Source organism: Eptatretus burgeri, chromosome 17, assembly GCF_056783735.1.
Source record: "Eptatretus burgeri isolate ZD-2024b chromosome 17, Ebu_testis_v1, whole genome shotgun sequence".
NCBI lineage: Eukaryota > Metazoa > Chordata > Myxini > Myxiniformes > Myxinidae > Eptatretus > Eptatretus burgeri.
Window position 1 is genome coordinate 7,928,196 of NC_140977.1, and position 17,404 is coordinate 7,945,599.

Consider the following 17,404-nt stretch of genomic DNA (forward strand, 5'->3'; position numbering starts at 1 on the left):
CCAGAGGTGAAGGGTCGAAGGTGAAGGAGCGAAGCCCCGGGGGCTATAAAGGGCCGCGTTCGCTCGCCGACAAGGCAGTTGGACGGAATCGAGGCAGTTGTTGAGGGAGTTTCTGAATCGGGAGAGAAAAAGAGTTTCTGAATCGCAGTTGGACGGAGTTGAGAAGAGTGGAGAGTGGGAGAGTTGGAGAGTTGTGGCGGCGGCGAAGGCAGTCGAGAGGGCGCTCGTGTCAGAGTCGGGGAGCTGCGGAGAGGGGAGGCCGGTAACGCGACCGAGGTCGCAGTGGAGTCGCTCGTCGCGGGACCCAAGCCGGCGAGATATCCTCATTCCCCCGAGCATCAACAACCCCCTCCTGTTTCCCCCCCCCCCCCGCGCTGAGATAGTGTGAGAAGGGGGCCCCGTTCCCACCCCATTCCAGGCAGTGCCAGCGAGGCCCGCGGAGTCGGGGCGCCAACGCCATTTTGCGGCTCATCACCAGACGGGTAGGCTCGACGCGGTCTCGGCCCCAGGCCCGTCTGCCCCCCCCCTCATCGTTGAGGGTGGTCCCTTTTTCTTTTGCTTTGAGTATATGTGTTGTCGGCGCCGTCTGTGAAGTAAAACTGTATAAGTGTTGCCGTGTGCTCGGTAGTCGGTAGTAGATCTGCATTGTTACATTTGCTTTTTGTGCAGAATTGTTGTGCTTCTTCTACTTTTACATTTGCTTTTGGTGTATAATTGTATATGTGTGCTTTCCGTTTGCCGCGGAATAAATGTGCTTTATGTTGAACTGTTTTTCCCATTTCGCTTCGTCTTTTCTTTTATTGAATCTCCATCTTACTTCACGTAAAGGGTTGGTCGTGGGCTAAATACGCCCAATAATTAATCGAACCGTCGAGGTTGACGATAACACCGCTCGGTTATCCCGATAGTACGGAACGGGTCGCTTAAAGTGGCCCGTGTCCGAAGTCGACCTGCGGCGAGGTGCGATCGCCCGGTCTACCCTCCGTGTGGGTACTTAGGTAGGTCGAATTTGGCGAGCAACCCTATCCCACGCGGGGGGCCGATTGGCACGATCGTGGTGAGGCCGAAAGGCCCACCCGTGACTAGTTCCCGGCGTTAGTCCGAGAGGGTCACGACGGGATTGTCCGTCCGGTGGGCGACGTGCCGCGATTCGAGTTACGTGGCCGCTCGCACGCCGGCGGGCGCGAATCAGCAACAATATGTGTGTGTGTGTGTGTGTGTGTGTGTGTGTGTGTGTGTGTGTGTGTGTGTGTGTGTGTGTGTGTGTGTGTGTGTGTGTGTGTGTTATTTATTAATTTAGGTTCAGCGGTTAATTATTTTTCACATTTCAGTGTTTCTTTTAACTGTCAAACAACAATGATCTGCATGTGTGTTATTTACTCACTAGGAGAAGCTGATACCATTGAATATTTGTTTGCAGCGAAGGCAGATGGATGACTTTTTTGTGACATGGCTGTAATAAATTCCGATTCCGTTTTAGTAATTAACCTTTTGAACCCTGAGCTCCTTGGACTTTCAGCTCCCCCCACCCTTGGTTCCCTGGAGAAAAATCACTGAAAAGTTGAAATTTGTTTTATTTTTGTTTTCTGCCTGTAAAAATGTCTTTCTTGCCCTGTAATTACAAATAAATGACATTTTGAATCAAAAACTGTCTTACTTTCTTCTTTTTTGAGTTTATCACGAATATTATACTTTGTGGTGCCAGTCAAACCAACAGTTATTGCCCGGCGTTCCGATACATAAGAAGTCTTCACAGTACGTGCACCAGTGCGTTTTCTTGTGAAACATTTCGGCAAGTCCTTATCCTTTGCCCTAAGGTTTCTTTGCTTAGCCATAAGGTACTTCTCTCTGCACACAACACAACGATTATCGGCAGTCACATGTGGAGCCTTTTCAACATCATGGGGAGCATCCCGTTTCAGTCGTCGCTCGTCATGAAACTGTGCTGAGCGTCGTTCACCAAATGCTGCTCCAGTAGATTGAACATGTCCTACAAGTTCCTGACACAGTTTCTCTTTAAACAAATGGAAAGTGACTACTCCTGGTTAGAAGAGCATGGGGCTTTATGAAACCCATCAGTACGTATGCATTGCATGTAGCCCACATGAAGAATTGTATTACCAAGCGTCTTGGCCATTTATAGTGGTGGCGGAACTTCTGCAATTCAGTAATTTGGTCATTTTTGTCTGTTCCCCCCCCAATAAGCATGATCGGCCTTCAATGCTTTTGGACAAGCAACAAGAATCTCTCTTTTTTCGGAACAATCATAATCGCTGAACTGGTTTCAAGAGAGGAAGAGACGCAGATTGACGTGACAAAATATATGGGCCACTTGTCCTGCCTAAGTTAAACAGCAAGTCCCAATGAATAGATTTCCCATTCGTATTTTTGCATTTCATTGTTTCTCCTTGAAAGAGTCTTGGGGAAATTTTCTTCTGTTGGTCATAGGAGTTCCACGCATCCTTATCCCTGGTTTTATGATCAAATACTCAAAGAGCTGAACGGAGGTGTAGAATTCGTCAGTCATTTGGACAACCAAGTTCCCTGTAACCCCAAGGTTATCGATTGCTTCAGCATCATTTCCCAGTGTAAACTTCAACATTGCAAATATCCCCATTTTCACGATCACACAACAGAAAATTTTTGATTCCCCAAGGGATCGGCTTGTCCTTTATGTACTGTTTGAATGGCATTTTGTTGTTAGGGGGGATCTTTCGCTCATCAAGTGAAAGTCCACAATATGGAACGAAGTGATGCTTGAATTTTTCAATCAAATAATTGAACACTGGGCAGGTCTTGTATATTTTATCATTCTTGTCAAGCTGGGGATTATCCTCATTTACACAATGTAGGAGAGACTGGATTGCAGGGAACCGGTCTCTTGTCATGACCTTTGGAAAACCAGGTGTGTAAGTAAGTGTAGCGTCCTTAGACCGCCAGTACTGCTTGTACCTATTATATCTTTATCTATCAAGATTTCCATGGTGACTCGGAGCCCCAAAAATGCATTCAACTCTGCAAAAGTAAGAGGCTTTTGTTGGAAAGATTTCGATTTTGCTGCATAATTGATTGGTTTGACTCAAGGGCGTCGATCCAAGCCAAAATGTGGGGGGGGGGGGACAGGTAACTGGACCCTTCTCCCAAGGTGTGCCCAGGCATATTGGTATCTTGGTATTTTGCTTCTCCATGTTCGGCGTCTAATGACCTGTGCCCTGTTCTGTAGCGACGCAGGTTGTGACACATCGCTGAGCTGAACGCATATGCTCAACGTAGGTACATACTGGAAATTCCTAGTTTTGTTTTCAGCCATGTACACTGTATGAGTGTGAGCGACAGAGCTGCCGTCATTGGGTGTGAGCGGCCAGCCAGCACCGTGTGTAGAAGAGACGGTGCATATAGGGGGCGACGGTAGTGTACATGTACACTACCGTTGCCCCCTATATGCACCAAACAGTACATGAGGTATATCTACAGCGTGGGGCTGCATGGTATAATGACAAGAATAGCAAGGAAGGCTTATCGCTGCGTACCAACAGCTATTGCTCGATTTTTTGCATTTTTCAAATAGGCATGGGACTCGAAATGTGAGGGGGACAGAATATACTCTGTCCCCCCTGGTAAAAAAAAAGTGGGAGGGACATGTCCCCCCCCCCCCCGTCCCCGTCCCCACTGGGATCGACGCCCATTGTTTGACTACAATCACATGTTCAGCTTGGCAATTAGTTTCCGTGAGAAGTAAATCCCAAAGAACATCATCCCAGAATAACCCAAAGTAGTCAAGTGGAACACTTTCCACATTTATTGCATTTTGCACATTGTTAGGCCTTGGTTGCTCATTAGGTGTAAACTAGCACTCATTGAACCCTGCAGTGGCTCTTGTTCAGTGGGCGGGGGGAGGGGGGGTTCTAGGTCTATCCCTTATACCACCTCCTCTGACACGATCACGTCCTCTACTACGGAGGTATGCGCTCTACCGAGTGCCCTTCTAGTTTTGATCTTGTGTTGATAAATTAGTGTGGTGTTGTTGTTGGGTGGGCTAAATGGCCTCCACCTGTGTCTGATTTCTTTGTGTTTCCTTGTGTTAATTGTTCCACTCACAATTTACTCATCCATGGTGGTACTCGCAAACTGGTTTGGCCCATGAACGAAATGGGAGTACAGCTGTTCTGACACAAGTTTTTTTTTACATTCCGAGAGAAGGTGACTTGTCCTTCTGTTTCTACCTTGCAGAACTTCCACTTTTCCAAGGGATTAAATACTGCCATCTGAAAGCCATTGATAGTGTGTCCTGTCTTGGTCATGTATTGTGACTCATTCTCCATCCCAATTAAACTCACCCCTTCTAAGCCATTCCAATGAACCTTGTTTGTCTATCTCAAATCTGTCCAACTCTCTTTTTTAATCCTCTTGCTCTTTTGTCATTCTCCAAATTGTTGGTGTATATTTGTTGACATTTCCTTCATCTTATTCATAATCTTTGGGGCTGTATTTCTTACTGTTTTAATTCCATGTGTAGCATCTTCTATTAAGGGTGGTGGGCTTGGGATCTTTGGGTCCTTCAAGTTCAAATTCTGCTTGGCTGTTGAATTAATACCAGGTGGGGTTGACGCAGCCTGTCATCCTTCTGAGGTCGGCAAAATGAGTACCGGCTTGCTGGTATCCTGTGTCAGAGTGGCAACCGTCCAGGATTGTGCCCAATTGCCTTGGAGACTCTTTCGGCAGCACCAACGCTCAGCTTAGAGTATAGTCCCAACGGATGGATGGATCTTTTATTTGCACCAGTTCTTGGAAATGTTTTGCAAGGTTTGTTTTTTTTCTTTTCTGGCCTGTCTTCCTCTTTGTGTACAAATTGGATTTGGTACTCTTTTGAGATTTTTATGAACTTGGCCAATCCTACACTCATCGTTCTGTGCACTTCATTGAGCTCTATGAGTCCAACACCTACTCCTTCTCGTCTATATTTTTGGGATGCACTTATTTTTATAGAACATTTTGTGGATAGTGATGAGTTTCCTTGTTTTGGTATCTAGTTTAATTTCCGAGTGTGGCCACTTTACCATTCCACAACTATCTTCGAACAATGCGAGTCAATTTATAGCTTTGATTTTGCTTCTTTGGGAGAGACATGTTTTTTAGGATTAGCCTCGTTCTACGTCCGTCGGTATTCTTTGGTAATTGGTTTGCGCATTTGTTTATCACATGTTTGGTCGCACTCTTCTACTCATCTTTGATCTTGTACACTTGCATACATTTTAGCATCCATGAATGTGGGACACTATCAAAAGCTTTGTTATGGTCTATCCAAGCTGTGGACAATTTGGTGTTTCATAACTTTGTTTTCCAATATGGCCTTGTTCAGTAATAGGGGGTCTATTCTTCTGAAGCATCCTTTCTTACATCCCTTCTTCCGTGCTTCTCAACCTCCTTGTTGTTAGGTGATGGTAAATTATTTCTGTGATGATTCCTGTTAAACGTTTTTATATGTTATTGGTAGATAGTTATGTAATTGGCCTATATGTGTGAGGCACTTGGGTTTCTTCAGATTTTGGGAGAAGGAAGGTGTTTGCCTTCTGCGAGTCATTCATCCATTACTTTGTCCTCTTGGAGTCGGTTCAATGCTTGAGCGTAGTGACTGTGGAGAGCATCTAGTTGGTTTATTTGGCAAATTGTTTTATCATTTTTTTTTCTTTGTCACTTATTATCACTTGGGCATTTCTTCGAGATGTTGCTTTTTATTTCGCAATTTTTACATCCATTCCGCCTCATCGTTGTGGGGTTTTTTTTCCATCTTCATAAAGTTCGTTGCAGAATTTTTCTCATTCGTCTTTTTTTTCCGGGGTAATTGGCATATTCTGCTTCTCCTTCCCTAGTTCTCGGTCAAATCTTTTCAGGTTATTTTCAAACAGCTCTGGTTTTGTTTTCCTCTGATGTTGGCTTCATCGTAGTGTTTTTTTAGTCCCCCCCCCCCACTATCATTTCTATCTTGAGTTTTTCAGCACCCATTGACTCTAGGTCTTTCTTTTCAATTTTATGGATTCTTCTCAATAGCTTTGGGCTTTGGTTTCCCTTCGTGAACTACTATTTGTCACGTTTCTTTTCTCAAAGTCGTTGTCCGCCTCTCAAGGCTCCATGGTGGTGTTTGGTTTACATTTGTGAGGCCTGGCCTATTTTCTTGCTGTGTTGTTTGCCTGTTACATTTTCTTAAATGAGCAGTGCTGCTGCCAAACAGTGTTAATTTATTTCAAGGGAGATGATTTTGGTGTGGTGTCATTTTTCTGAGTGCTCCGTTTATCCTCCTTACTCGTGTTTTTCTCCATTGGTTGTTTTCTATTCGATGGAGTCGTGGTCTTGCCCTGAGCGGTCAAGCATCTCATCTCCTCTACTTTGTTGGCAGACTCTTCTTCCAGCTGAGGCTGCTCATCATCATAATCTTCCTCATCTTCTTCTTTCTCCTGCTCTTCCTTATCTTCCTCCTCATTTTCAACTGCTGCTCTTAATCTCGGTCTCCTGTGTGAATTTTTTGATGTCGACGCAAATATGATGAAATAGGAAATGCTTTGCTGCACAACGAACACTTGTAGGGCTTCTCTCCTGTGTGAATTTTTTTATGTTTCGACAAATTTGATGAAAAAGCAAATCTCTTTCTGCACATAGAACATTTGTATGGAGTCTCTCCTGTGTGTATTCTTTGATGTCCATAGAAACATGAAGAACGAGCGAATGCCTTCTTGCATACTGGGCATGTGAATGGCTTCTCACCCGTGTGATTTCTTTCATGAATTTTCAATTCTGAGATGTAAGAATAAGACTTGCTGCACACAGAACACTTGTGTGGTTTCTCACTTTTGTGTATTTTTTGATGTACTTTTAAAGTTTTGAAAGTTGTCAATGATTTGTCACACACCGGACACTTGTGTGGTTTCTCATTTGCGTGTATTCTTTGATGTACTGTTAAAGATTTAAAATATGTGAATGATTTGTCACACACACAACACTTGTGTGGTCTCTCACTTCCTTGGATATTGTTGAGGGTCACTGTACAACGTTTACAACTGCGCTTGTAAGACACGCTGTGATATTTGTCAGTTTCTTGACAAACGCTTCGAGTCATGTGCCGATTGAAAACTTCCGTGTCAATCAACTGGGAACAGTTTGAACAAGAAACCGGTTGCATTTGAATCTCTGTAAAGACAAGTCACATAAATCATCAACAAATCACACTAACTTAGTAAAATTGACAAACATTTCACTCAAATTAGATTGAACATTGGCCATATATCTACACTCAATTCAAATGAACAGCAAGGATTCAGAAATGGAAGAATTTTGGATCTTCCCAAATTAGTCAAATAGTTACCGAACACACACAAACTATCTTATCAGATGATGTTCCATCACATACCTCATCCACCAATAATTCCAAACCATAGAACCACAAGATCACAGAGAATAAGGGGCATCTATATATTACTAAAACTCTCATCCTATATATATGTATATATGTATTGTGACGTCCACGGGACTTGAACAGTCCCGCCAACGTAGAATGAGCCGAAACGATGGAGGCGGTTTATTTATTTATAACCCAAACATGGCGGTTCTAATTGCTCTACCGCAAACGGGACGAGGAAGGTGGCACGAGTCACTTTTCACTGAGTTGATGATGTTTATTCGTTTTTACCATTAACCAGAAATAACAAGACTCGGCAAGAAGAGGGATCCGGGGCGATTCGACGGGATGGTGTGGGATCGGGCGTGGGGAAAAACACAGACAATTCCAATGAATATAGAGATCTCAAACCTTCTAAGGCGCCAAGCACACACACACACACACACACACACACACACACACACACACACACACACACACACACACACACACACACACACACACACACACACACACACACACACACAAAACGTAGCTATTTCTGGTGGTCAGGCTGGACCATGGTGTGGACGCAACTGTCCCTGGATCGGCGTCGGACGAGCTGGCCTTGCTCTCGTCAGGGGGGCAGGAGAAACCGTGGTGCCGTCGACCTCCTGGTCTTGGCCCAAGTCCGCTCACAGCCGCCAGGGAACCAGTTCTGGCGCCAAGTTGCGAGCAGGAGAGGGAGGCAGGTCCGCCCGCCGTTCGACCCCGTACTCCGAATCAGCAGAACCCCAGAGCCAACCAAGGTGAGGCACGAGGCTCCGCAAGGCTCCAAGACACGATGAAGAACACGATCGAATCGGCACAACAAGGACGCTCCCCGCGCAACAGCCTCCCCACCAAAAAAAAAACGATCTTTTGGTTGTAATCTTCTTCCTCTTCCTTTTCGACCCCGAACAGAACCTTTTTATCCTTGGTCCTCGTCACTTCAATCGAGCCGTTTATTGGCCCACCGCCATCGCCTTCCGCCAATCGTGATCACGGGGCGGAGCCATCCGCTGCACTGTCCTGTGACGTCACGGCCAGTCTTCAGAGAATACCAAAAGGGGTTTACGCAGACACACTTACCCTATCCCGTGTCCCTATCTAATTACGTGACATTTATCATTTCCCCCTTGAAGAAATGAACATTTACTAGACAACTTATCACCACTGAATTGCTACTTATTACATCGAGATCCTGGTAAACTCGAACAGCATGGCATACCTAATTAAACATCCTAATTACCCTTTGAATGCATACCCCCCCCTCAAACGTAACAGTATGTATGTATGTTCCCGAAATACAGCCAAAACGGTACACGATAGCGCAAAAATTTTTGGCCTACCTTACCATTCTTCTGCAGTGTGCAGTAAGTATCGTTTTGTTCAAATCGGGCAACGAAAAAAATTATAAAAAAATCAATTCCCGATTCAGTCAAGTACTCTTCGGGAGTATTTGATCAATGCAAACAACCTCAGCGGTATAGTTCGCTGGAGCTATCTTTTTTTTTCTTTCTTGAAATGATTTATTTTAAAATCTCAAACATTTAGTACAGACAAAGAACGATTTATTTTTAAGCATCAAATAAACATTGCCATTTTGATCTAATACTTCTGTGTTCATTAATGAATAAAATTGTGTTTGGAAGATTACGCACAATAATTTATTTGACTTTCTTTTCTCCGTTTTTTTTTCACATTGACGCGCAATATCAAGTTTCGTTCAAATCGGGAATCGAAAAAAATTATTAAAAAAATCAATTCCCAATTCAGTCAAGTACTCTTTGGGATTATTTGATCAATGCAAACAACCTCAGCGGTATAGTTCGCTGGAGCTATCTTTTTTTTTAATGATTTTTTTATCAACCGCTGTCACATCGGGAACTCAACGGGTTCACGGGTCGTCTAGTTAATAAATAAAATTGTGTTTAGAAGGGGTGGGATATATTAGGCAACAAGTGAAGTCAGTTCTTGAAGTTGATGTGTTGGATGCAGGAGAAATGGGCAGGAGTAAAGACCTGAGCGACATTGACAAGGGCCAAATTGTTATGGCCAGACGACTGGGTCAGAGCATCTCTGAAACGGAAAGGCTTATGGGGTGCCCCCGGTCAGCAGTGGTGAGTACCTACCGACAGTGGTTCGAGGAGGGACAAACCACAAACCGGCGACAGGGTGTTGGGCGCCAAAGGCTCATCGATGCGCGAGGGCAACGAAGGCTATCCCATCTGGTCCAAACCAACAGAAGGTCGACTGTGGCACAAGTCACAGAAAATTTTAATGGTGGTCACGGGAGGAATGTGTCACAATCCACAGTGCATCACACCCTGCTGTGTTTTGGGGATGCGTAGCTGCAGATCAGTCAGAGTGCCCACGACGATGACCCCTGTCCACAATATATATATATATATATATATATATATATATATATATATATATATATATATATATATATATATATATATATATAGTTACGTCTGAGGGGGGGTGAGGGGGTATGCATTTAAAGGGTAATTAGGATGTTTAATTAGGTACGCCATGCTGTTCGAGTTATACCAGGATCTCGATGTAATGAAGTATGGATTTAGTGGTGATAGATTGTCTAGTAAATGTCCATTTCTTTAAGGGGGAAATGATAATTGTCACGTAATTAGATAGGGAGATGGGTTAGGGTAAGTGTTGATGCGTATTCCCTTTTAGTATTTCCTGTAGGCTTGCCGTGACGTGACAGAACGGTGCTGCAGATGGCTCCACCCCCTTGATGACCATTGGCGGAGGGCCGCAGACGGAGGGCCAACGAGGCGCTCCATTGGAAGTTACAAAGACCCTGGAGCATGGGGCGGCCTGATTGGAGGATTGAGAGAAAGGGAGGAGATATATATATATATGTGGATGGCTCCGCCCCTTGATGACCATTGGCGGAGGGCCGCAGACGGAGGACCAATGAGGTGCTCCGTTGGAAGTTACAAAGACCCTGGAGCATGGGGCGGCCTGATTGGAGGATTGAGAGAAAGGGAGGAGATATATCTGTGGATGGCTCCGCCCCTTGATGACCATTGGCGGAGGGCCGTAGACGGAGGACCAACGAGGAGCTCCGTTGGGAGGACCAGACACTCATGAGCATGAAACGATCTGATTGGGAGAGAAAAAGATTAAAAAAAAACAGCTGGCGGGGTTTGTTCCTGTCTGTCTCTGTCTCGTGCCTCGTGCCTCGTTCCTCACCTCGTTTGGCTCTCGTGTTCCGCTGGCTCTGGGTACGGGACTGGACGGTGGGCAGACCTGCCTCCCTCCCCTGCTCGTTCTTGGCGCATGAACTGGGTTCCCTGGCGGCTGTGAGCGGTTTTGGGCCTACACCACAGGAGGTCGACGAACGGAGAACAACACCACAGTGGCTTGTTGGAGCTCACAGGCCAAGAACTACATTTCTGCGTGGAAGGTTTCACGGAACATCTGCAACACCGTGTCTCCTGCCCCTGACAGGGGCAACGCCAGCTCGTCCGGCACCCACATCCAATGACTTTTGCATCGACACCACGGGCAAGCCTGACGAAATAGCTTCGTTTTGTTGTGTGTGTGTGTGTGTGTGTGTGTGTGTGTGTGTGTGTGTGTGTGTGTGTGTGTGTGTGTGTGTGTGTGTGTGTGTGTGTGTGTGTGTGTGTGTGTGTGTGTGTGTGTGTGTGTGTGTGTACCTGGCGCCTTCGAGGGTTTGAGATTCGTGTACCGATTTATTTGATTCTTTACATTTTGCTGTATATCCATTGAAGTTGTTTGTGTTTTCCCCCACGCCCGAATCAACACCACCCTGCGTCGAATCGCCCACGGATCCCTCCTCTTGCCGAGCCTTCTTATCGCTCTTGTGTATAAATAAACACTATTTACTCAGTGAAGCCCCTCATGCCACCTTTCTCGTCCCGTTTGCTATAGAGTGATCAAAACCGCCACCCTTGGGTTATAAAAATAAACCGCCTCCATCGTTTCGGCTCATCTTACGTTGGCGGGATTTGTTCAAGTCCTGAATATTTTGGAAATGATAATGCTTTGCAGGGTGATTTTTTTTTTCTTCATTGAGGCTCTAACCCTGGAGATTTACCATGAATAGATGGACAGACAGATTACGACACATTATATCCCTGTGTCGTAAGAGGCGACCAGGGTTGCGTCAGGAAGGGCATCCAGCGTAAAACATGTGCCAAATCACTATGCGGATGATCCGCTGTGCCGACCTCTAACGGGATGGAAGAAGAAGAAGAAGAAGAAGAAGAAGAAGAAGAAGCAATTGTTGAACGGAATATGAATTTAATTGTTCAAATGCAGCGAGCCTACAGACAGATCACGACACAACTTTTGGGACATCCTTGTGTACACGCGCACGCACGCACACACACACAAATTATATGCTCATCAACTAATCAGCAAAAGTTATGAAAGGTTGGCTGGCTGGATAGAAAACAATTTTGCGGGCCGGACTATGGCTGCGGCCTGAATGTTGGGCAACCCAGTGCTAGATACTAAGTGACTAGAGGAATCAACAGATAGTAGGTGTGTGTTGAGATTGTCACATAACTGGGTTGTTCACCTTCCTTTCTGCAGGTGATCTCAAAATTATTTCAAAGTGAAAGAATGAAATAAATCAATAAACACAATGTGATGTGATCCATAGAGAGCTCGGCTTACCTTCGAGCAGCTGAGCAACTTTGCTTGGCTCCATGGGTGGAGAATCACATGCTTCCTGCTTTACATGATCATTGCTCAAAGCATCTTGGGAAGTCTGAAGAAGGTCGTTTTGGAAAGTTTCTGACTTCAATGCAAGAGCTTCTCCTGCAAACCATGTGACAACAGTTCATTACAATATAGGAAGGGATAAACAAGGAAATCTAAACGAAAACCATCATTCTACGTAGTGGGGAGAAACACCCAGGGTCTCTAACAGGCAAGCAACTAAGGAGGGGGTTAATGGAAAAAAATTGTGAATCTGAAAGGGTAGAGTGGTCTGAAAATATAGGAAGTTCATGAATAAATGACAATATGATGTTCTCGCTGATGCGGAAGAACTGAGCACATTCCATTGCCTGATAAAATTAATCCTGTTAACTTCTTAATTGGTGCCCTGGGATTATTATCTCCACCTCACGACGAGCCTCTGCTAAAATCAGTCTCAAACATTTGTCACGGCCTGGTTAAACAAGGGGTCACTTTAGATCATCACCATTTTACTACTCCAACTTCTACAGGTGGTACCACCCCTCCTCTCCACCCTATAACCGGAATTATTCTCTTAGTCAGCTCCTGGATTATCATCATAGTCATGAGACATGACAATGGAGAGTCAGGCTTTGATGATTATGAACGATCACACGACGGTTCAAAAACCGAACAAATAGTTTTCATACCCTTTTTGCTTTGTTCATGGAAACTCAGCAATTATTCTAGTCTCATCGTTTAAATTTTAGGTAAACTTACAATCAATTTGTCAAGTATTATACATTAACACAGGATGCCTCAACGCCGGGACCTTTTGTCTCAGGAAATGGCCGAACTACGTCCAGTTATTTTAACTTCAGGTTACCGTTTCCCCAAGGATCATTTAATAGGAGCCAAAACTGACAGCACACGCATGGGAAGCAGATGGCTCGAACACATTTTCTTACCTTTTAAAGAGTTAATTTCGTAATGAATGCAGGGGGGAAAAGGTACACAAGACAAGCAGTTCAGAACAAACCAAGCAAATCAAAAGACACAACTAGGTAGATGGGAACATGCAAACTGGTATACAACGATGAGAAATAAAGAGCGAAACCTAACCCACTGTAGGCGCCACAGATCACAATCAAGATAAGAATGCAGGCCGGGACTTTCCTTTGTCTATGATGTGCAGGGTGGATGCAGGACTCAATGCAGCCCGCTTTGGAAACCAGACGCGAGACGACGAGAGCCAGTGATGAAGTCAGCTTAAATACGAAGTAAACCAGCCACGAGGAGCACCAGCAACAACCAAGATGAAAAAAGCCAAACAGAGCACGATGAAGGGAACCAGCCACGAGCATCGCCAGCAACAGCTTGGTTTTTTGTTGTTTTTTTTGCCTCTACAGAGCTGTCAGTTACCGAAACACTGCCCTCTCTGTCCAATGCAGACGAGGCCTCCTGGTCTGCCCTGCGTCCTCTCTCCAGGATCTTTTTCTTCACTCACTTCTGTCTTCTTTGCACTCCGTGCACATAGAGTTCTCCTGTCTCTTCTCGATCTCCAATGTCCTCCTCTGTCCCCACTGCATGGCAAGAGCTCTGGTGTGCCCTTTCTTTGCTCTACCTCCAAGGAGCTATTCTTCCTCTCGCCTTGTCCTCCTGGTCCTCCTGATATACCTGATTGTTGGGTCGCTGTATCCCAAACAAGGGGAAGCACCAATTTAAAAAAATAAAATCGATTTCCACTTCCGGCTCCACATCACACTGTGTCACAATAGCTGGCACGCACTGACCAGAGAGGTCGTGATTCATTTTGCACCCGTGCGACATGCTTTTCATGACAGGAAGTCCTCACCTGGTCCCACCCACAAGCAAGAGGCATTTACGTATACCATATTACTCTGACTATCCTGTCTATAAATTACATACGCTGCCTCAGCGTCATGTGTCGCCAGCGATTAACTCTGTCAGGTCCCTGTTACACGACAATCTAACCTACTCATAACACACTTGACAACCTCATTGTTTATCAACATATTAAATTAAACTATGAAAAGCCCAAATGTATGACGAGATGAAATTACAATGCCTCTTTTCTGGTTTCTCATTATTTTGTGTTGTACAATAGGAGTGTCTATCGTGAATGACAATATGGTTGATACGAATATTTTTACTAATTTATTTATCATCAACTGCTTCTGTCACAGCTGGCGGTACACCCATACTTACGCTGAAAATCTTAAACAAATAATGTGATGCTTCTATGTGCCGAGGGGAATCCGTTATGAATGAGATGGGTCATTCATAAAGTAGCCTGATGTCACTATGTGGCCTGTGGCCTTGAGAAAAGTTCGATAGCAACTCTCACAACCTCCTGTATAATGCACATGCACACATGACTGTCTGTAAATGGAACAAGCAGAATGTTGTTGTGGTTCACACCTTTCCCTTGAGACATTGAATCATCTTCAAACTCAGATTCCACCTTCACCTTCACAATCGAATCTGAAAAGAAAAACATCATATTAAACTTAACTTGATATTTTTCAAATCATGCTTCTGGAGGACCAGGAACACAAAGCACGCGCGCACGCACGCACACACCAGACTTTTAAATCTGACCAAACCCAGGGGAAAAGGTCTGCCTGGGGGGCAAGTTTACACCTCTGCCTCCTGGGGGGGGGAGTGGGGTGGAAGGGGAGGGTTTCCCCAATCACATCTAGTGTACTCCTTTCTTCTCTATCTCTCTCATTTTATCAGGTGCAGTGAAGAATAGATCTTAAGGACCGAAAATACATCTATTTCATCAATGGCTGCAGCGTTGATCTTTGTGGCCCTAACAGCAGTGCATAGCTGGCGGATCACCGTCGACTCGCGCCGACCTGGGAGTCACAAAGTCCGCTTTGTGTTGGATCATCACATCTATTGACTCGTCCAAACCGCTGTTCTCACTGGCTACACGCCTATCACATGACAGCTGAAGGGGCCTGTTTTGTATCCAATCAGTGGGATAAAAAACGGAAATTGTTCAGCTTGGCGGAGCACGCTACCGAGTGCCATTCCAGTTTAACATGCATCAGCAATTCTAACAGCTTGCGCAGATCTGCAGAGGAGTTGAATGAGATACAAAACCAACTTGATGAAGACACTTCAGTTTTATGAGTATCTGACGTTTTCATGCATCAGACTGTTCACATAATTATTATTGGGAGGAAAGTGACCAGACTGTTGACAGGATTCAATAGGTAGACTGTATTGATGGTACATTGTTTGTAACATCTCCCGAGAGTCCAAGCGGAATGACAAAAGCTGGTGATTAATGCTGCAAAAGGCACAACTTGGAATGGTCCTGTGGTATAACATGCTAAGCTGATATATTTTGGCTGTAGGTATACATTCTGTATAATAATGAAATATTCAATACAATATGGAAAGCCAGACAACAAACAAGGTTTCATTCTTATATCAATGTCACTCAGTACATAAAACATTGGATTAAAAGTCCTGGAAAAATCCTGGAAATTTAGTCTTCCATGACTGTGTGAACCAAGGAACGGAAATGCCTGGTTTCAATGTTCACGCTAGATGGGATGGTCTGGTCATATATGAGAACCATGTCCTCATTTTTGATGACTGCCATTTGTTGTGCTTCTGTTACCTTTCTGAAACAATGATATTGAAGTTTTTACAAATATGCCAGTGGGTTCATTAGCCCATGTTTTTATGCCTTTGTTTATACAGATGTTCTGACATAAGTTTCTTGCGACCAGTGAGTTATCTTTCAACTTTACAGAACCTGCACTTGTCCATTCATCGGACTCAGTCCTGCCATTTTCTTGAAGCTATTGGGATGGTGTCCTTGATCTTGATCATTTATTATTATTATTATTATTATTATTATTATTATTATTATTCCTTTTCCATCCCACATTCGGTTGCCATTTTCATGGCCAATCCACTCAGCCTCGTACCTATTGGCTGCTCTGTTGGGCTCTTTTCAGGATAGCTTTACAGGCTTGCTTTCATCATGTTCTCTGCTCTTGTCACAGTAAAAGTTAACATAACCGAGACCAAAAAAAGAACCATATTATGCATTTCAACCATCTGAAGAATTACTCAAACAAATCAGCCAATAAATCTACTTTGTTCTCGGAACAAACAAGTATACTCTACGAAAGGTTTTATATTTAGAAAGAATGAGAAACTGCTCAATACTATGAGATCGTTCCAGATACGCAAATAACTAGAACTTCCTGAAAACACTGATCTCATTTTACTTTAATTTCTTTTTGCTTGTACTTCCTGCACAATGTTCTTTTCCTCCATTTTTCTCAATATCTCCAAACGGAATCTTCATTGAATATAAACACTTGTTCCTTCTTCCATTAAAAGTGTATTTAAAACCTTGAAATATGCTTAAATTTCCTTATTTCTCCATCAGGAGTGCCCCACAGGTTCTTCTTCTTCTTCTTATTCAACACGATGTATTAGTCGTCGTCTTCTTCTTGACAAAGATTACCTTCCAAAACTGTCTGTTACCTAAGCTCTTGGTCCACCAACCCTCCTCTCGCACCGACAGCACCACCTTTCTCCGTGCCTTCAACAAAAAAGTTTACCTCCCATCCCATGATCTCTACGTTTGTCCAATTTGGGAATTTGGAATCAGCATCCCTCCACTTCATGTCCCCTCTCCCAACCACTCCCGATTAGTACCTTTACCTGGTTGTCTCCTCTGATTTAATAGGCCTGAAACACACGCCAGCAGTGGAGTTATACTTCACATCAATAACTCAATTTCTTACTGCCCTTGTACTGATCTTACACCTCTCAAACCCCAAGAGTAATTCTGGCTAGGACTTCTCATCCACTCCCACCTCTTGTTTGTCTGTGTGTTGTACTGTCCTCCAAACAGTGACAACTTCACCTACATCTCTCTCAAACAAAATGGACAAACTTTCAACTACTCGTCCCTACTCTCTTTTTCATACTGTATGTGGTAATTTCCTTCTTTCATACATTTTCCTCATGCCAATTGGCCAGGTGTTGGTACCTCTCTTACCGGCCAAGGCACTTCAGCAAAGGACTTCTGTGACTCCAAGAGACTGACTTAATCTGTGACCTTTTGGACCCAGATCTCTCCCAATGTCAAGTCTTTCCTGCTGGACTTGGTGATGACAAACTTTCCTGCAAATGCTTCCTGCTCTTCCTCCACTTCATTTAGTTCATCTGATCATATTCTTGTGAGAGTCAACATATCTCTGGCAATTCTCAGACAGCTGCCTCAGCACTAACAAGTCTGGCAGTTCACTCAGG

The 17,404-nt window shown here is 44.3% G+C and overlaps 2 protein-coding genes across 8 annotated transcripts in view; one reads left to right on the plus strand and one right to left on the minus strand.

Moving 5' to 3' along the window:
• The window catches only part of LOC147009201 (uncharacterized), a 315,005-nt gene that overhangs the window by 291,705 nt on the left and 5,896 nt on the right, over positions 1 to 17,404 (plus strand). The window lies entirely within an intron of this gene.
• Positions 1 to 17,404, minus strand: part of LOC147009205 (uncharacterized) — a 91,395-nt gene that overhangs the window by 48,082 nt on the left and 25,909 nt on the right. For 3 of the 6 annotated variants that reach the window (XM_085861596.1, XM_085861597.1, XM_085861594.1), the window contains exons 3-4: positions 14,534 to 14,596; positions 12,086 to 12,229 (exon numbers count right to left, since the gene is read on the minus strand). In XM_085861596.1, coding sequence (XP_085717722.1) covers positions 12,086 to 12,229; positions 14,534 to 14,596 — 207 coding nt within the window. Of the gene's footprint in view, positions 1 to 1,082; positions 7,183 to 12,085; positions 12,230 to 14,533; positions 14,597 to 17,404 lie in introns of those variants that run through there. The other 3 variants (XM_085861591.1, XM_085861593.1, XM_085861595.1) reach the window with 3 other exon arrangements.